Source organism: Pseudophryne corroboree, chromosome 1 (genome assembly GCF_028390025.1).
Source record: "Pseudophryne corroboree isolate aPseCor3 chromosome 1, aPseCor3.hap2, whole genome shotgun sequence".
Lineage (NCBI taxonomy): Eukaryota > Metazoa > Chordata > Amphibia > Anura > Myobatrachidae > Pseudophryne > Pseudophryne corroboree.
The window spans coordinates 286,842,425-286,863,373 of record NC_086444.1 but is presented as its reverse complement, the minus strand read 5'-3'; the positions used below and the strand labels follow the sequence as shown (position 1 = coordinate 286,863,373).

Here is a 20,949-nt window from a genome sequence, read left to right as displayed (position 1 = left end):
TATGCACTAGTGTGATAAAGGTGATATAATAAATCATTCCATCTGTAACATACACTGTTACGTACAGGTTGTCTATTTACTTCTATTACTTGCTGCCAACTTTGCTAATAACAACATCATAGTTGAAAAAGAAATACCTAAGAAGTGAATTCTGATAGAATGTTAAGAAGACTTATATTTCACTAGTTACTATCCTGTACATGGACTGATTTACCAGAAACGTTCTTATAAACAAACCTGGGTGCTGCTTTAGGACTTCAGCATGCCTTGTAAGTGAGCCCCTACACCATCTGTATAACATAAGGGGCACAGTGTTTTAAGGTAGTACTATCCTTCCTACAACATTTTCTGGCCCTAGGGAGTAAGCAGTAGTGAAAGAGGATGGGCTTGGCAATGCTTCCTTTAATTATTAGTAGGCTCGTAAACCGATTTACATGTAATCTGCAATTAGCTGTACATTACCTATAATGACATCCAGAGTCTGTTACACTGTGGGAAGTTATAAACTGGTTAATATATATTTTAATCATTTTAATGTTTCCTGTGCTACAAATTACATTCTGTGTTAGTCTATTATATGTATCTAGTAGGTTTCAGTGGTTGAACTATCGTAAATGTATAATTAGTATATGCTGGTTCTTTTTAAAATGTTCTCAGATATGTCTACACTCTTTTAAAATAACCCTGTCTAAGAGAGCGCAAAATGTAAAATAATAATTAAAAAAAACAAAATGGAAGTACTTTACCTTTGGACCTTGGCAAAACCATGTTGCACTTCATGGCCCTTGCATAGCAACGTGGTTGGTCCAGGTACAAAGTTACTTTTGTTTGTTGTTTTACTCCTAATGCTGGACATACTCAGCCTGATGAAATGCCTGTCAGACCGACAGACATTTTATCTAACACCATCAGATATCATGGGCATACACTGTGAGATACAGTATCTCACAGTGTATGGTATACAATATCTGGGTTCCACTCTGTGAAAATGAGACATTTCTCCATTCCTCCCTGGATGGAACAGGTTAACTGTCCATCGGTCGGCCTCAGCAAAGCATACACTGCCCGATGTGGCCGACTTTCAACTTCAAATTATCACATTGGATGGACATGCTGGACGATCCGTCATGCTCAACAATCTATATTTTTTGATCGGTTGCTCGAATATACTGTATTGGGTCGATTGGCCAGGTAATTGTATAGTGTATGCCCAACCGAACACAAAATCAGCCTTCTGTTGGTACATAGACTAATACATTTACTATTTTTTTATGTTAGAACATGGGCTAATGCTGGTTTAGATGTACATTAATTGTTTTCTGTTAGTACATAGATTAATGTTGGGTCGGGTGTACATTAATTGCTCTCAGATGGTACATTGATTAACGCTGGTTCAGGAGTGCACAGTGTTGGTGAAAGGTTTCTTGGCACCATAGGCAAATATTCAGCTTACTGCCCCTTCATCACCACCACCAATACCCACTTCCCAGCCCCTTTGTGGAGTGTGGAGATTGCGTCATATAAGCTCCAAGACTACCACCTGCATCCACCACCTACTTACAGGGCAGTGATAGGCAGACTCAGTGGTGCCCTAGGCCGCTGCCTAAAGCTGCCGAATAGAATTTAAATTATAAATAGTGAGAGAAGTTCATTAGCTACAAAGAAAATATTCAACCCTTACCTAACATTAGCCAAAGGACCAGCACTTCCAAAATTGTCTCTTGGTCCTGTCTCATCACCCGCTGACTTCCGAGCATCAGCAGAAGAGGAAACACTGTTAAAACGCACCTTGTAGCTCCTACAGACAGACAAAATCATATTGTAAGCCATATCATTGCAATATATCATATACAGGCTTTCCTTTATATAATCTGTTTTCTTAACGACAAAACGTTTTTCCGGAAATGTACATTTCTTGAATCAATTTCTAAACTTAGTCTATCCCTATCTAGGTTAATTAAGAGTAATTATTTATGAAACTTAATTAACATGATTTTGGAGACATACATCAACACACTGTCTAATAAGGGTCTCTTCAGAATATGACAGGCTTTGCCATGGCAGCCAAAGGGTAACTAAAGCTCTTTATACACGTGCACATGCACAGACACAGTAAGGACAGACACACACACACACACACACACACACACACACACACACACACACACACACACACACACACACACACACACGGCACATGCACACAAACAAAAACATTTCTGCTCTTGGAATATAGTAATTATATTTCCCACTAACAGGTAATTTTTCCTAAAACAAGTTTATAAATATTTTTTATTGTGCCGAAATAATATACTACAATAATATTTATATACAATAATACAATAATATATATTCACACAGAATTTGGCCCTCCTATGCCGAAATGTGGCTTCTTGTCTTGAAGCTACCACTGTATTTGCTAATTTTTGCTTTGCCTCTTGAAATACCATTTTCTCAATTCACCAATCGTTGGGGGTTGCAAATACGCTTTGTGAAATATTGTCCACCAAGCTGACATTCGTTACTCTTGGGGCTATATTTAATGGGCCCTACGCATTTGTTGATCCGCCGCCGAGCTGCCCGACGGCGGATACAGCCGACGGGCGACCCGACGGCGGGGGCAGTGACGGGGGGGGGGGGGAGTGAAGTTTCTTCACTCCCCCCGTCACCCGGCTCCATAGCAGTGCAGGCAAATATGGATGAGATCGTCCATACTGGCCTGCATGCAGCACCAGTGATGAACGAGTGCGGGGCCGCACATCGTTCATTGCTGGTGCCTCCACACTGAAAGATATGAACGGTATCTCGTTCATTAATGAACGAGATCGTTCATATCTTTCAGTATTCTCGCCCAGTGTGTAGGGCCCATAAGAAGCAACACTTCTCGGCAGGTTGGAGCTGAAAATTAAAGTGGCACTTATATTCAGTATGAAGTCCATTGGGCTCTGCGCTGAATGTCAGTTTCACTATATATTTTCAGCTCCAACCCACCGAGATGAGACTGCTTAAAAAAGCTGCCACTTTGTAAAGTTAGCTCCTAGTCCAGTGTTTCCTAACCTCGGTACTCAAGGCACACTAACAAGTTTTACAGATATCCATGCTTGAGCACAGATGGTTAAATCAACATAACTAAGGTACAAATGATGTCATTTGTACCCAAGTATGGCTGGCCTTAAAAACTGAGCTGTTAGTGTGTGTTTGGAACCCCTGTCCTACTCCCTTGAAGAGCTCTTTCCTAAATGCAAACTCACTTTCTCTCTTCCAAATTAGAATTGGGATGTCTCATTTCCATCAGAGCACAGCCAAATTTCTGCAAAGTAAAAACACTTAAAATGTACCAAATCTCTATACAAAAATAAAGCAATTATCACTTAAATAGGGTAAATCAAAATGATACTCCTGATTCCTAAGATTTGCTATGTGAAATGTAATGAGTCTTGTTGCGAAATGTGTGCTTTTTTAAGTTCAAATTTCCCACCGCAAGTTCCACGTTGATTCCGCTCGTGTCCATCAGGAGCCAGCTGAGGAAAATATGGCAACAAGCATAAAGCATTCTGTGTTCTTGATTTTCATACAAACAAGTCTGCCATTAGTGTTCAACAGAATTTTTGGACAAAAGCTGGGAGAGACCCAACCAGAGGCAAGTCAATTTGAAAATGGTAATCACAATTTTTTAAAGACACGGGCTGCATTTGTAAGCCCAAATCGACTGGGTGTCTGTCAATAGGGGAAGAAGCAGTGGAGCATGTTACGCAAGGAGACCTCAGACACCTACCTACTGAGAAGATAGAGAACTTAGTATTCCACAGAAAACTGTATGGTGGTTTTCTGTGGAAACATTTGCAAATGAGACTCTACCGTCTGCAGATACTGCAAGCTGTGAAGAACAGTGACTTAGATCTGCAATTGTCTTTCTGGAACAATCTGCTTGGGCTAATGGAAGAAGACTGTTTCCTTGAAAAGTTGTTTTTTAGTGATGAAGCAGCATTCCACATTTCATGGAAGGTGAACAAACATAACGTGAGAATTTAGTGTACTGAAAATCCCCACATGTTCCTGTAACACAAACTAAGTCCATATCTTCTGGGCCATTTCTAAATGAAGGATTTATGGGACCTTTTTCTTTGCTGAAGCCACTGTGACCGGGTATACTGTCTACAGTCAATAGGTCAAGATGCATTAGGGTGACAGGGTCAAAAGGTAGACCGTTCAAAAAGTTGATAGGCAAGTGGTCGACACACATATGGATGACACAAGTTTTTTTTATAAACTTTTTCAAACTGTACCACTGTTAGGGTCTCCTGCTCTGTGCTGCCACGTCGTCATGGCAACCGGGAGACAAGTGCTAGCGGAGTAACCTGAGCGTAGCTGATACTCCGGTTCGGGTCTTTTGCTGTGCAGTGGTTACAGGCTCTGTGCACGGCAGGGGATCCGGTGCTGGTTTTTGTGCTCACAGTCTGTGAGGTCTGAGTGGGGCGTGGATAGCACCTGCTATATAAACCCTCTTCTCAGGTTAGGCAGATGCTGCTGAATCTTTGTTGGTTAGTCAGTTCCTGAAAGCTAGCTAGTACTGTGTAAACTTTGTATTTGTTTGTTGCTTACTGCAAATAGGCCTTGGGATTTGGTATTACACTCTGCCAATCCAGACCTAGCAGTAAGACTGGAGTCAGTCGTTTAACCTGCTGGGGTTCTTTTGCTACTCTGTGAACCTAGCAAGTTTGCGGCTGTATTCTCAGACTTGCCTGCCAAAATCCTTTCTCACTGTGCAAGGTGTTTTCAATTGTCAGTTTAGTGGCAGTAAGCTGAACCAGTGCACTGCAAGTGAGGACTAGGATTGTGGAGACTCTCCTTGTGTCTATTATTCCATCTCTGACCAAGGAGTTTACTGCCACACCCGTTGGTAACCCTTTAGGGTTTTGCTGTTGCCCTTAGCAACAGCATTTCGGGTTCTCTACGTATTAAATCACTACATCTCGCTTCTTTCCATCTGAGCATTCCTAATACTAGGGAGACACCCAGTTTCTTAGCCTTTGGGCTTCTCTGTTCACTTTGTGTTTATTTTGTTACCCTATCACCTTCTGTGTATGTAATGTCATATTCCCCAGTCTGTCTGTGAGTTCATTTGTTTTGCATCCCTCACCGTTCAGACACCAGTACATTCCTGCTGGCACTGGTGTGCATAACATATTCAGCAGCCTAATACTCCTGTTGAAATTTTGTGGGAATATGGAGCATACCCCTCAAAATACTTTGCAACAGGTGGTCAATCAGGTGCAGGTCCTGACTCGACAATTTAATGATTTGTCCATTAAAATGCACACCTCGCAGGCCGCTGGCGGAGCTCCCGCAGCAGCAGTACCTTCAGGGGTTAAGGAGCCGGAAGTAAATCTCCCGGATCGTTTTTCTGGAGATCGCTCGCAGTTCTTTTGTTTCAAGGAGAGCTGCAAGCTATATTTCCAGCTTAGGCCTCAGTCTTCTGGGTCGGAGATTCAGCGGGTGGGCATAGTGATTTCCTTGCTACAAGGAGACCCACAGGTCTGGGCATATGGGTTGCAGCCTGACTGTCCGTCGCTTAAAAGTGTTGATGCTTTTTTTACGGCACTGGGCATGTTGTATGATGACCCTGACAAGACGGCCTCAGCCGAGGCTCAGATTTCGATCCTTAAGCAAGGGCGAAGGCCAGTTGAGGTTTATTGTACGGAGTTTCGGAGGTTGGCCCATGATACCCAGTGGAATGACCCAGCCCTGAGACACCAGTACCGAAGAGGTCTTTCTAACCAGTTAAAAGACCAACTGGTACAATATCCCTTGCCTGATAGCTTGGATCAGCTCATGCAGTTATCCATTCGGGTGGATAGACGGCTGAGAGAGCGCAGGCTTGAAAGGGAGACCGAGGTTTCCTTCTTTCCCAAGGGAACCTCAGACTCTGAGGAATTTTCCGAGGAGCCTATGCAGATTGGGGCTACCCGCCTCTCCTCGCGTGAGAAGACGCGGAGGAGACAGCTGGGGTTATGTTTGTACTGTGGGAATAAAGGTCATGTGGTAGTATCATGCCCAGAAAAGCCGGAAAACTTCAGGGCCTGAGGGTGATGGGAAATATCCTGTCAGGTCAGAAGTCGGAATTTCCCAAGAAGACTTTTATCATTCCGGTGACCTTGAAGATCCTCGGTCAAACTGTCAAGACTGAGGCCTTTGTGGACAGTGGGGCCGACTGGGTTTTTATGGACCGCCAATTCGCCCTGAAACACTCTGTTCCCTTAGTACCCTTGGCATCGGAAATTGAGATTTGTGGGTTAAACGGGGAACCATTATCCCAGGGTAAAATTACCTCTTGCACTAGCCAGATTTCTTTGTTTATTGGAGCCACACACTCTGAAAAATTGTCCTTTTATGTGACTGTCTGTACTTTTGCCCCATTGGTGTTGGGGTTACCCTGGTTAAGGGCCCACAATCCTCAATTTGACTGGGTCTCTGGGGAGATTCTTAGTTGGGGTACTGATTGTTTCAGGAGTTGCTTGAGCCTTCCAGTCAGGCTTTCGCAGCTAAGTTTGCCAGGATTGCCAGGATGTTATGCAGATTTTGTGGACGTGTTCTCCAAAAGAGTTGCAGAGGTACTACCTCCCCATCGCCCCTATGACTGTGCCATTGATTTGTTGCCGAATGCTAAGCTTCCCAAGAGCAGGTTGTACTCCCTGTCACGTCCTGAGACTCAGGCTATGGCAGAGTACATTCAGGAGAACTTGGCTAAGGGATTTATCAGACCTTCACAGTCTCCAGTTGGGTCGGGGTTCTTCTTCGTGGGTAAAAAGGACGGTTCGTTGCGACCCTGCATCGACTTCAGGGAATTGAACCGTATCACGATTAAAAACTCATACCCACTGCCTCTCATTTCGGTCTTGTTTGACCAGCTTCGTACTGCCACCATTTTTTCTAAGATTGACCTACGCGGTGCGTACAATCTAATCCGAATAAGAGAGGGGGATGAATGGAAGACTGCCTTTAATACCCACTCAGGGCATTATGAATATTTGGTGATGCCTTTTGGGCTCTGTAATGCCCCGGCAGTCTTCCAGGACTTCATGAACGATGTGCTCAGGGAATATTTGGATAGATTCTTAGTTGTATACTTAGATGACATCCTAATCTTCTCCCATTCCCTGGAGGAACATCGGAAGCATGTACGCTTAGTCCTCCAGAAACTCAGAGACCACCGGCTTGGGGCAAAGCTGGAGAAGTGCGAATTTGAAGTTCAGCAAATCGCATTTCTAGGATATATTATCTCCCCAGAAGGTTTCCAAATGGAGGGTTCCAAGGTACAGGCAGTCCTGGATTGGGTGCAGCCCACTAGTTTGAAGGCGCTTCAGCGTTTTCTGGGCTTTGCGAATTTTTATAGATGATTTATCGCTGGATTTTCGTCTATAGTGGCGCCCTTGGTGGCACTCACTAAGAAAGGGGCGGATGTTGCTCACTGGTCTTGTGAGGCCAAAGCGGCTTTTGCCCGTCTCAAAAGGGCATTTGTCTCGGCCAAGGTGCTGCGATACCCAGATCCAGAGCGTCCTTTTGTGGTGGAGGTGGATGCCTCTGAGATGGGTATTGGGGCAGTGCTCTCTCAGATGGGGGTGTCTGATAATCGCCTTCATCCCTGTGCTTACTTTTCCCGTAAATTTTCGCCTGCCGAGATGAATTATGACGTGGGTAACCGGGAATTGTTGGCTATTAAGGATGCACTCGAGGAGTGGAGACACTGGCTTGAGGGGGCTAAGTTTGTGGTCTCAATTCTCACCGACCATAAGAATTTGGCATATTTAGAGTCAGCGAAGTGCCTCAATGCCAGGCAGGCACGATGGGCTTTGTTTTTTGCTCACTTTAATTTTTTGATAATATATCGCCCTGGGTCAAAAAACATCAAGGCTGATGCACTCTCGCTGAGTTTTGCTACAATCCAGGAGACCACCGAGGAGCCATTGCCCATTGTGTCCCCATCATGTATTAAAGTGGGCATTACCCAGGACCTCTTGTCATTAGTCCTTAGAGCACAGGAGCAGGCTCCTCCAGACCTTCCGGTAGGTCTTTTGTTTGTGCCTCCTAGGTTAAGACAGCGAGTGTTCCTGGAATTCCATGCCAAGAAGTCGGCAGGTCACCCGGGTATTGCCAGAACTCGGGAGTTGCTATCTAGGGCGGTGTGGTGGCCCTCGGTGGCTAGGGATGTGGATCAGTGGGTTCGGGCATGTGACATCTGTGCCCGAAATAAGACTCCTAGAGGGGTTCCTGTTGGCCCATTACATCCACTCTCTATTCCATCTAAGCCATGGACCCACATTTCAATGGATTTTGTGGTGGACTTGCCCAAATCCTCGGGGATGACAGCCATCTGGGTTGTCGTTGACAGGTTTTCGAATTTGGCGCACTTCGTTCCATTGGTTGGGCTGCCATCGGCCAGACGCCTGTCTGAATTATTTATGCTGCATGTTGTGCGCCTCCACGGGTTGCCACTTGATGTGGTCTCTGACCGCGGATCCCAGTTTGTGGCCAAATTCTGGAGGGCATTTTGTTCCGATCTCCAGATTTCTGTCAGCTTGTCGTCAGGCTACCATCCGCAGTCTAATGGGCAGACTGAAAGGGTGAACCAGTCCTTGGAGCATTTCCTCAGGTGTTATGTCTCCAAGTGTCAGACTGACTGGGTGGCTCATCTGTCCATGGCGGAGTTTGCCTATAACAACGCGGCTCACTCTGCTACAGGGATCTCTCCCTTCCTTTGTGTGTATGGGCATCATCCTAAGGCCAATTCTTTTGACCCCCTGGACTCCACGCCTGGTGGTTAATCTGTGGTTTCGGTCCCTAGAGGTATTTGGAGGAGAGTGAAGAAAGCCCTTGTGTCTGTGTCATTAGTGACCAAAAGGGTTTTTGATAAGCGGAAAAGACCCCGCAGCTTCAAATTAGGAGACTTCGTCTGGTTGTCTACCAAGAATTTGAAGTTGAGACAGCCATCTCATAAGTTAGGCCCCCGGTTCATCGGTCCTTATAAGATCACTAGGGTTATCAATCCGGTGGCATTTCAGTTAGATCTACCCCGTTCTTTGGGTATCAATAAAACATTTCATTGTTCCCTTTTAAAACGGGCGATTAGTAATCCTTCTTCCAGTGGAAGACCTTCCCCTCTTCTGATACGTGGCCAGAGGGAGTTTGTTGTTGAAAGGATTCTTGACTCCAAGATGGTTCGGGTCGGCTGTCATTTTTGGTGCACTGGAAGGGGTATGGCCCGGAGGAGCGGTCGTGGGTGCGCAGTTGTGATCTTCATGCCCCCAGACTGTTACGCTCTTTCTTCTCGCAGTTCCCCGATAAACCCGGTGGTAGGGGTTCTTTGACCCCTCGTCAGAGGGGGGGTACTGTTAGGGTCTCCTGCTCTGTGCTGCCACGTCGTCATGGCAACCGGGAGACAAGTGCTAGCGGAGTAACCTGAGCGTAGCTGGTACTCCGGTTTGGGTCTTTTGCTGTGCAGTGATTACAGGCTCTGTGCATGGCAGGGGATCCGGTGCTGGTTTTTGTGCTCACAGTCTGTGAGGTCTGAGTGGGGCGTGGACAGCACCTGCTATATAAACCCTCTTCTCAGGTTAGGCAGATGCTGCTGAATCTTTGTTGGTTAGTCAGTTCCTGAAAGCTAGCTAGTACTGTGTAAACTTTGTATTTGTTTGTTGCTTACTGCAAATAGGCCTTGGGATTTGGTATTACACTCTGCCAATCCAGACCTAGCAGTAAGACTGGAGTCAGTCGTTTAACCTGCTGGGGTTCTTTTGCTACTCTGTGAACTTAGCAAGTTTGCGGGTGTATTCTCAGACTTGCCTGCCAAAATCCTTTCTCACTGTGCAAGGTGTTCAGGTGGCAGTTTAGTGGCAGTAAGCTGAACCAGTGCACTGCAAGTGAGGACTAGGATTGTGGAGACTCTCCTTGTGTCTATTATTCCATCTCTGACCAAGGAGTTTACTGCCACACCCGTTGGTAACCCTTTAGGGTTTTGCTGTTGCCCTTAGCAACAGCATTTCGGGTTCTCTACGTATTAAATCACTACATCTCGCTTCTTTCCATCTGAGCATTCCTAATACTAGGGAGACACCCAGTTTCTTAGCCTTTGGGCTTCTCTGTTCACTTTGTGTTTATTTTGTTACCCTATCACCTTCTGTGTATGTAATGTCATATTCCCCAGTCTGTCTGTGAGTTCATTTGGTTTGCATCCCTCACCGTTCAGACACCAGTACATTCCTGCTGGCACTGGTGTGCATAACAACCACCCACGTGGACTATGATTGGGAGTAGTAACCGGTGCCAAACGCAGCAAGGGAACGCAGTACACTAATGGGGTTTGTTTGTGTCAGAAAAGTGACAAAACACATAAAAAATAATAATAAATTGTGTCTACCTTTTTTGTGTTGACCATTTTCATATCGACCTTTTACCCTGTCGACCTTTTCTACTGTCTGCCTACTCCTTGTCGATCTTTTGACTCTGTTGACCTAATGCATGTCAACCATTAGTGGTCAACATATTGATCTAATGAACCACACCCCTGTGACAGAAGCTACCTACCTTGATATGCGGGAACTATGGCTCCTCAGCCGGAAGAAGACAGTGCTGACTTCATCTTTCAACATAATGATTCCCCTGCTCATTACCATAATGACGTTCAGGGTTACCTCAACAACTGGTTGCGACAAAGAATGGTTGGCCACACAGTTGCAGCAGATCAAGAACTGCTGCGTTGGCCACCACATCCTCTAGATCTCTCAACCCATGTCATTTCTTCTAGTGGGGCCTCTTCTAGGATTGTGTGTTTGTACCTTTAGTTGCAACGTTGCTGGTTGACCTGCGTGTGTGTACATCAGAGAAGCCTATCATAGAAATTGAGCCACACGTGCTACAAAGAGTTTGGGAGTAAGTTGATTACTAGCTTGAAGTGTGCCATGCCATGCCTGGAGCGCATAGTGAACATTCATCATTTGTAAGTTGTCTTAAATAAGCTTGACAAGATTTGCTTTTCATCAGTACTCATTGTGTCTACCTGTGTTGCAATAAACAAGTGAAAATGTATTGAAACTGGCAATATAATTTTGATTTACCCTGTATTTTGAAAAGTCATTATTTATTGCTAGATTATATATTTGTTTTAGCAATTACATTACACGGATAAGTATGTTAGTCATAAGCACATCCAAGCAAGATAGACAGAAACTATTAAAACAACTTATTTATTCATGTGTTGCTTGTCACAGAAACCACCTTATGTAGACTAATTGCATCATTATTTTAAAGTGCTGTGTTTCAACCATAAGGCAGCAGACAAATTCATTAAACGGCTTTACAAATTAATGTATATTTGTGTGGAGATAGAAAAAACTATGTTGAAAAATGGCATAAAAAGGTATAATCGTCCAAAGTAATCTTATCCCATCAATTATATTCAAATGGTATGCAGTAGAATGGCACAGTCATTAGCAGTGCTGCTTCAAAGCTCTTGGGTTGAATTCCAACCAGAGCCCTTTTTAAAGTATGTGGAGTTTGTATGTTCTCATTGTATATGCATGGATTACACTATTTCCCTCCCACAGTCTAAAAAACATACTGGTTGGTTAGTTGGAATACATATGCTTTGCCGGCAGCCAAGACCCCGGCTGTCATGATCCCGACATCGGTATCCTTGCCACCAGTATGCCGGCAGCGGGGTGAGCGCTATAAAGCCCCTTGCAGGCTCGCTGCGCTCGCCATGGGTTATATTCTCCCTCTATGGGTGTCGTGGACATCCACAGAGGGAGAAAAGCCTGTGGCGCTGGTATTCCAGCGGTGGCATTTCACCGCCTGTCTGGATTCTAGCATCTGCCTCATTACTGTGGGGCTCTTGAAATTTGCTCAACCCCCCCTCTGGCAGCCACAACAGTGTTCCAAATCCCCAAGGTGGTGAAGCGCCATAGCTATGCTCTCTTCTATAAGGTTGGATGTGTTTTGCCCTACTTTCCCCAAACTCCATGCTTTTTATTTATATAACATGCCAAGTGCTAGAGTAATAGAACAGGGGTAGCTAATCTTTAGCACTAGAACCACAAGCTGGCACTTGAGGATGTTTTGTGCCTCCTTTACTAGACATGTTGCTCATCCTTCATACTCCAATTCTTTCCCTCAGAGATATTTTTGGCATGTTAAACCCTATCCAAGCTGAAGAACCCAGGTGTGGCCTCTCTACCCAGTGGCCTACCTACTCCTCCCTAAGGTAAGTGAACCCTGCCAAACAGTACAAAAGTCTGATGTATGTCTTTTGTCATCAGACTACAAACTATCAACCTAACGTGACCAAACTTACTTAAAAAAAGGAACTGACAAGGAGGCCACTAACATTTTTAGTACCGTTCTATTAATTTTGTATGTTTGTATATTTTGTATAATGTATTTCAACCGGGCAAAGGATTGCTAGGCAGAACATTTTATCACTTTTCACCCTCTTAGGAGTTTCTAGACTACCCAGCGGGTCATAAGTTCCAGGTCACCCAGCAGGTGCACAGGGAGAGTGCACCAACTGTCACAATGGTGATGCATTGTAAATATCATGACGGTTGTTTTGCCATATAACTCTGAAACGAAGCAACCAATTACAGAAAAAGTCTTTACCAAGCAACTATTTTCCTAATAATATACTGGTCGAGGGGACATTCGAAAAGGGGGTATGAGTATGTGTATAATTGGAGGAGTGGATGCTGAATAAAGAGGTATGAACATGTGTATTAGTTTAGAGATTTTTCATTCACAAAGCCATTCTATAAATGCAGACCTTCAAACGTGTTTCATACCTCTCCATTTTCTGGTGGATCTCCATTTCCAAACGTGCTGGTCACCACTAACACCAGAGTTTCATGCTCTAAATGTACAATGTCATACTCTTCCAACGACATCGCCTGCAGTGAAAGGTATTTACTAACAAATGTACAATGAAAACCTGATGAAGTATTAAAACAGCAACACATCCTGCGCACTACAGAAATCATGGGGAAATGGCGCCTGCATGTGCAGCTTAAAGCAATTGCAGATTGTACATGTGGCGCACTATGCATACACACTGATGGAGAACACCAGACCTGACACTTTGTTGTGTGCGTGGCCAGATCTCTGCATCTGTGAAATGAGCGTTTCTGGGCAGCAACTGGCCAACTATCTTGGAAACACATGGAAAAGTTCCATCTCACGGAAGTGCTATAGGAGTGACGTGGGCTTGGAGACAAACTTCCATGCTAGTTTTCAAGCAGGGGTACAGCGAAGGGAAGCCTGTTTTTCACAGATCCTTTGCACTCAGCATGGAGTAGGTGTATATATATAGGGTGCCTATACTAATAATGATGATTGCTGCTGTGGATGGGAAAACAGTGGGAGGTGCAACATAATCACATTAGCATAAGGTAGAAAGGGGGATATTTATAAAAGCTTGGAGAGATAAAGTGAAGAGAGATAAAGATCTAACATATCAGCTCTAATCTACCATGTTATATTGTGTGTTTAAGAAATGGAAGCTATGAGCTGATTGTTTCGTACTTTACCTTGTTCCACTTTAGCTCTCCCTAAGCTTTGATAACTCTCCCCTAAATCTGGCTGCTACTATGTGTTTGCATTTGCGGCCGCTTCACATCTGATTTACAATCAGGCCCTCAATCTTATAGGACAGCAGTCTTCTCATGTTATCTCAGAGAAGAGCACTCTTCCCTATCTTACAGGGCAGCAATCTTAAAGGAAAGCACTCTCGCTGCTCCATCTTATAGGACAGCACTATTCCCTATCTAAGAGGACAGCAGTCTCTTCACTCTATCTTGCAGTACAGCATTCTCTTTGCTCTATCTTGCATGACAGCATTCTCTTCGCTCTATCTTGCATGACAGCATTCTCTTTGCTCTGTCTTACAGGACAGCACTCTTGTCATTCTATCTTACAGGGCAGCAATCTCTTTGCTCTATCTTACAGGACAGCAATCACCTCACTCAATCTTACAGGACAGCACTCTTATGGCTCTATCTTATAGAACAGCACTCGTCTCACTAAGGCCCAAATCTATTAAAGGGGGGTACTCTCACGGAGCGATCGCTGCTTAAAATCTAAGCAATCTGACCAGATTGCTTAGATTTTAAGCATGATCGCTCCGTGTGTACCCCCTACAGCGATAGCGATGCGCAGCCCCGCGCATCGCTCTCGCTGCTGCTAGACTGGACTGCATGCACGCCAATCTAGCGGGTCGCTCACTTCACCCGCTCGGTGAAGTGAGCGCCCCCCACCCCCCCGTCTCCCCCCGCACGCTCAGCACACATCGCGCTGTGCTGAGCAGCGGGAGAGATGTGTGCTGAGCGGTTTGCTCAGCACACATCTCTCTCACATAGGCCAGTGAGTACTGGCCTTAAGCCTTAACAACAGATAAAGTTGAGACGAATAAAGACAGATAAAAGACCAGCCAATCAGCTTCCTAACTGCCATGTAACAGGCTGTGTTTGAAAAATTACAGGAGCTTTATCACTCTTTATCCGTCTCCACTTTATCTCTTGTTAAAACTTAATACATTTGGGCCTAAGGGGGACATTTACTAAGCAGTGATAAGAGCGGAGAAGTGAGCCAGTGGAGAAGTTGCCCATGGCAACCAATCAGCACTGAAGTAACTTCTATAATTTTTTGAATACTATAAAATGATACAGAGCTGCTGATTGGTTGATGGGGCAACTTCTCCACTGGCTCATTTTGCCACTCTTATCACTGCTTAGTAAATGTATGTACTCCTAAATCTTAGTAAAAAAGAGAGGTTTGTGGACGGCCGCACAGGAAAAACTGTAAATTATATTGTTAACTCAGAAAAACTGACACTCGCGGGATATTCTTTCCCTTAATTAGTCAATAGTATACCAACACCAATTGGTATATTGGTAACTAGGATTTTGACGGTCAGTGGTGCTCCCAAGGGTATAGAAACATATATCGGAACAAAGGAAGACTTTTAGAAAAGACAAAAGATGACCCTGGTAGGGAGCACTCTTATCTGAGATAACACAAAAGATAATTTTATAAAAGAAACAATCATAAAATATAACAATTTATTGATATGCCTTAAAAAATACTCATTCATTAAATAAATGTGTGATCATGAGCGAAAATGTTTTTTTGAGAAATGTGTATATTATTCTGAAAATGGCCTCAGCCTCAATCATTAAATGTATTTAAGGTCCATCTTATATGGTGATTCCCTTAACACAATGCGTTGGGGATCGAAGTGGTAAAAATTGAAAGGTGTGACCATCATCTAATCAGTCATATAGCCCATACACAAGTTCCACAGGGCAATTGGTTTGAATCATGGGTCACTAATACGTAACTTCGATTGGGTCACCTGTACAACAGTACAAGTCCTGAAAGTCAGCACGAAATATCTGTGGAGCTGTTAGTGGTGGGCATAAGTGAGTCATCCACCCACCTAGTGATATTACCACCTGTGTGAAAAAATTATTATTATGATAATGATGGTTATTCACATTAATTGTTTGCAGAGGTTTGTAACTCTACCAGAGACTTATAAATAGCACATCAGTTCAATAAGATTGCAGTAATTCTCTTTAATATGTAGGGAGAAGAGTGCTGTCTTATAAGATCAATACTGTCTGATAACCGGTGATTAATTGAGATACTTGTGCCATTTGCCATTAGCATAATAATTTTCTAAGAATATGCATTTTGGAGATTATGTACAGTTTAAAGAGAATTACTGCAATCTTATTGAACTGATGTGCTATTTATAAGTCTCTGGTAGAGTTACAAACCTCTGCAAACAATTAATGTGAATAACCATCATTATCATAATAATAATTTTTTCATACAGGTGGTAATATCACTAGGTGGGTGGATAACTCACTTATGCCCACCACTAACAGCTCCACAGATATTTCGTGCTGACTTTCAGGACTTGTACTGTTGTACAGGTGACCCAATCGAAGTTACGTATTAGTGACCCATGATTCAAACCAATTGCCCTGTGGAACTTGTGTATGGGCTATATGACTGATTAGATGATGGTCACACCTTTCAATTTTTACCACTTCGATCCCCAACGCATTGTGTTAAGGGAATCACCATATAAGACGGACCTTAAATACATTTAATGATTGAGGCTGATGCCATTTTCAGAATAATATACACATTTTTCAAAAAAACATTTTCGCTCATGATCACACATTTATTTAATGAATGAGTATTTTTTAAGGCATATCAATAAATTGTTATATTTTATGATTGTTTCTTTTATAAAATTATCTTTTGTGTTATCTCAGATAAGAGTGCTCCCTACCAGGGTCATCTTTTGTCTTTTCTAAAAGTCTTCCTTTGTTCCGATATATACTCCTAAATCTTATAAGACAGCACTCTTCTCCCTACATATTATAGGACAGCACTCTTCTTGCTCCATCTTATAGAACAGCACTTTTCTCACTACATCTTATAAGACAGCACTCTTCTCCCTACATATTATAGAACAGCACTCTTCTTGCCACTTCTTATAGGACTCCCAATCTTTCCTAACTTACAGGACAGCTATCTACTTACTGTGGGGGAGATGTACTAAGCTTTCAAGAGTGATAGAGTGGAGAAAGATAAAGTACCACCAATCAGCTCCTAACTGCCATGTAACAGACTGTGTTGAAAAATAACAGCTGGGAGATGATTGGTTGGTACTTTAACTCTCTCCACTTTATCACTCTCCAAGGCATAGTACATCTGCCCCTCTATCTTAAAGAACATTCTTACAATAAAGCACTCTGCTTGCTCGATCTTACAAGAGATCTGTCTTCTCACACTATTTATATAGACCGAAGAGCAAGATGAATATACAGTACTATTATTCTACAAATAGGGAACATTTATATTTACACTAACAATAGATACATATTTTTTGCATAAGTCTGTCTTGCAGAGGTCAATCTTAGGACTTTATCTTAGAGGGCATTATGATTCTAATCTTACACAAAGCAATTTTAGGATTCTGTGCTAGAGCAGGATTAATGAAATGGTAAACTGTAATTTCCCAGTAATCCAAAGACATTTTATTTCAAACATTTTAGTTACCGTTTCACTGTATCTATATGTGCAAATATTGTCTGGCGTAATGTGCTATGCATCTCTTTATCATATTATACATTATCACAAAACACAATAGACTGAAAGCTATATAATAATATATTACCTTAGCATCAAAGGCATGCTTGAATATTTCACATAATGTTTTTGCATAGGATTCAGATTTCCCAGTCTCTGTTGCATACAGAATTGTAGCTTTTACTCTTTTTGCCATTGCTTGTCCCATTAATTTAGCTGAAAATTTGACTGCCCTGTAGGTGAAATATGGCAGATGTCACAATAATAAACAGATACAGAAAGTAATATGTTTGTACTGTCAGCTCTCACATTGGCTGCTGAATGCATTACTCACTTGGCCAACTTTTTGAATCCAATGGCTCGTTTCTTAGTTGGAGTACCATTTACTCCTTTCCATATGTGAGTGTTCCAGGGATCAGGCTGTAAGTGAAAAAAATCTGTTTAATGCTATGGCTCATGGTGTTAGTTTATACATACAGGATAATGCACCCTTTACTGTTTGTATATGAAGATTAGAAGTCATTGACAATTTGAAGGTAAAAAAAGTGAAGACTGTGAGCTTAAAGTCACAGATAATTTATAGCAGATAGGGAATTATACTCCTTATAACACACATTTTTTTTCATAAGAAACTGATTCTTTTCTGGAGCTTCTATATATATTAGCATAATTTTTCACTAATAGGGCTGGATGTAAGGATGATCCGAGTTGATCGGAGGTGCGGGACCCCGGCTGAACTCAGACACTTTTTAAAATTGACAATCATTTATAAAGCAAGTTCAGAAGGGAACCTGCACCTCCGGCTAACTCGGACGTCATTATATAGGGTTCATGATATTATTTAGGGCTGACACTTCTACACCATTCATAGCACATTTCCCATACGCTGACATGTGTGAAACATGTATACTTAACAAAACAACCAAAAAACACAATTATATGAATGGTGTAGAAGTGCAATCCCTAAATAAGATCATGGGCTGTATACAATGACATGCAAGTTGAACAGAGGTGCGGGATCCCAGCTGAACTCGGATATTTTTTTTCAAAGCGGCAATCATTTGCAAAGCAAAACCCTGCCTTGTAAACGATTGCGTCTTGAAAAAAATGTCCGAGTTCAGAAGGGAACCTGCACCTCCGACCAACTCGTCGTCATTACATACGGCCCATGATCTTCTGTAGGACTGACACTTCTACGCCATTCATAGCACATTTCCCATACGCTGAAAAGTATGAAACATGTATCCTTAAAAACAAAAACAAAACAATTATATATTGAGTATTGTGCAAAAGTTTTAGGCAGGTGTGAAAAAAATGCTGCAAGGTAAAAATGCTTTCCTAAATAGAAGCATTAATAATTTATTTTTTATCAATTAGCAAAATGCAAAGTGAATGAACAGAAGACAAATCTAAATCAAATCAATATTTGCTGTGACCACCCTTTACCTCCAAAACAGCAACAATTCTTCTAGGTACACTTGTACACAGTTTTTGAAGGAATTCATCATGGAGGTTGCTCCAAACATCTTGGAGAACTAATCACATATCTTTTGTGGATGTAGGCTTGCTCAAATCCGTCTGTCTCTTCATGTAATTCCAAACTCAATGATATTGAGATCAGGGCTCTGATGGGAGCCATATCATCACTTCCAGGACTCCTTGTTCTTCTTTATGTTGAAGATAGTTTTTAATGAAAGAAGTCTGGACAGAAGTAGTCTTCATGGAAAAATTGCGGCCAAAAAGTCATACCTTGGAAACAAGGTCAAGCGACTAAACTATGCACAAAAACATAGGAACTGGGGTGCAGAAAAAAATGGCAGCAGGTGCTCTGGACTGATGAGTCAAAATGTTAAATATTTGTCTGTAACAGAAGTCAGTTTGTTGACTGAAAGGCTGGAGAGTGGTACAATAGTGAGTGTCTGCAGGCAACAGTGAGGCATGGTGGAGGTTTCTTTCAAGTTTGATGCAGCATTTCAACAAATGGAGTTTTGGATTTGGTCAGAATTAATGGTGTCCTCAATGCTCAGAAATACAGGCAGGTACTTATCCATCATGCAATGCCATCAGGGATGTCTGATTGGATCCAAATCTATTCTGCAGCAGAACAACAACAACCGCAAACATATAGCCAATGGGGGTCATTCCGAGTTGATCGCACGTAGCAACTTTTTGCTGCCTGTGCGATCAACTAGACACCGCCTATGGGGGGGGAGTGTATTTCTGTATAGCGGGGCTGCGAACGCTTGTGCAGCCCTGCTATGCAAAAAAAGTTTTGTGTAAAAGAAGACCACGTTAAGAGTTACTTACCCTGTGCGATCGATCCAGCGATGCAGGTCCCGGAATTGACGTCAGACATCTGCCCTCCAAATGCCTAGACATGCCTGCATCTGACTCACGACTCCCCGAAAACGGTGAAATGCCGCCCGGTTCCGCCTTCCTCCTGTCAATCATCTTGCGGCCGCCGCTGCGACCGCTTTCTTTGTTCGCAGCATCGCTGCCCGGTGACGGCTGTCTCCGGGCAATGACCTGCCTGCGCAATGCGGCTGCCGCGCATGCGCAGTCCCGACCCGATTGCACGGCTGCGAGGAACTGCAGCGTGCGATCGGGTCAGAATGACCCCCAATATCATTAAGAACTGTCTTCAGCGTAGAGAAAAACAAGGAGCCCTGTAAGTGATGATATGGCCCCCACAGAGCCCTGACCTCAACATCATCGAGTCTGTGTGAAATTACTTTTTTTTTTTTTTATAATTGTTATTGAGGCATTGTGAATCAGTTACACTACAATATTCAAGCAGTGGTATCACATTAAAATTTGATAACATTCATCTTCAAGGTACAATAGACATTAGCATTACAACAAAGGTATGATGATGAATGTACGATCTGTCTGAAGTTACTTGAAGAGACAGAAAAATCTGAGCAAGCCTATATCCGCAGAAGATCTGTGGTTAGTTCTCCAAGAGGTTTGGAACAACCTCCCTGCCTAATTCCTTCAAAAACTGTGTGCAAGTGTACCTAGAAGAACTGATGCTGTTTTGAAGGCAAAGAGTGCTCAAACTAAATATTTGATTTAGATCTCACTTCTGCTCATTCACTTTGCATTTTGTTGATAAAATAGAAACCATTAACGCTTCTTTTTTTAAAAGCAACATCTTTTCCACACCTGCCTAAAACTTTTGCTCAGTTATATATATATATATACATATGCACATTGATCAGCCATGACATTAAAACCACTGGCAGGTAAATGACACTGATTATCTTATTACAATGGCCCCTGTCAAGAGGTGGGAGTTAGGCATGAAGTCTAGCTCGTCTGGTACTATCCCACTAAGGAGCTAATGTACTGTAGCACAGGTTAGCGAAAAATTGAACACCGGCTATGATAGGAAGGTGTCAGAATACACAGTGCATTTCTGCTTGCTTTCTTTGCTTGCAATGCTTACCCTGTCCACCCCTACAATGGGCACATGAGCATCAGAACTCAACCATGGAGCAGTGAAAGAAGGTGGCCTTGTCTGACGAATCATGTTTCCGTTTACATCATGTGGTCAGCCAGGTGTATGTGTGTCATTTACATAGGAAGAGATGGCACCAGGATGCACAATGGGAAGAAGGCAAGCCCGGCCACACCGCAAATATTGCTCAGGAATAATTTGAGGACCATGACAAAGAGTTCAAAGTGTTGACTTGTCTTCCAAATTCCCGAGATCTGAATCTGATCGAACATCTGTGGGATGTGCTGAAAAAATAAGTCTGAGCCATGGAGGACCCACCTCGCAACTTACAGGACTTAATG

General features: G+C 43.0%; 1 protein-coding gene across 5 annotated transcripts in view; it reads right to left on the bottom strand.

Moving 5' to 3' along the window:
- Nucleotides 1–20,949, bottom strand: part of NOS1 (nitric oxide synthase 1) — a 460,601-nt gene that overhangs the window by 45,798 nt on the left and 393,854 nt on the right. For all 5 annotated transcript variants that reach the window (XM_063964335.1, XM_063964332.1, XM_063964336.1 and 2 more), the window contains exons 13-17: nucleotides 17,483–17,568; nucleotides 17,237–17,381; nucleotides 12,831–12,935; nucleotides 3,252–3,310; nucleotides 1,682–1,798 (exon numbers count right to left, since the gene is read on the bottom strand). In XM_063964335.1, coding sequence (XP_063820405.1) covers nucleotides 1,682–1,798; nucleotides 3,252–3,310; nucleotides 12,831–12,935; nucleotides 17,237–17,381; nucleotides 17,483–17,568 — 512 coding nt within the window. The remainder of the gene's footprint in view (nucleotides 1–1,681; nucleotides 1,799–3,251; nucleotides 3,311–12,830; nucleotides 12,936–17,236; nucleotides 17,382–17,482; nucleotides 17,569–20,949) is intronic.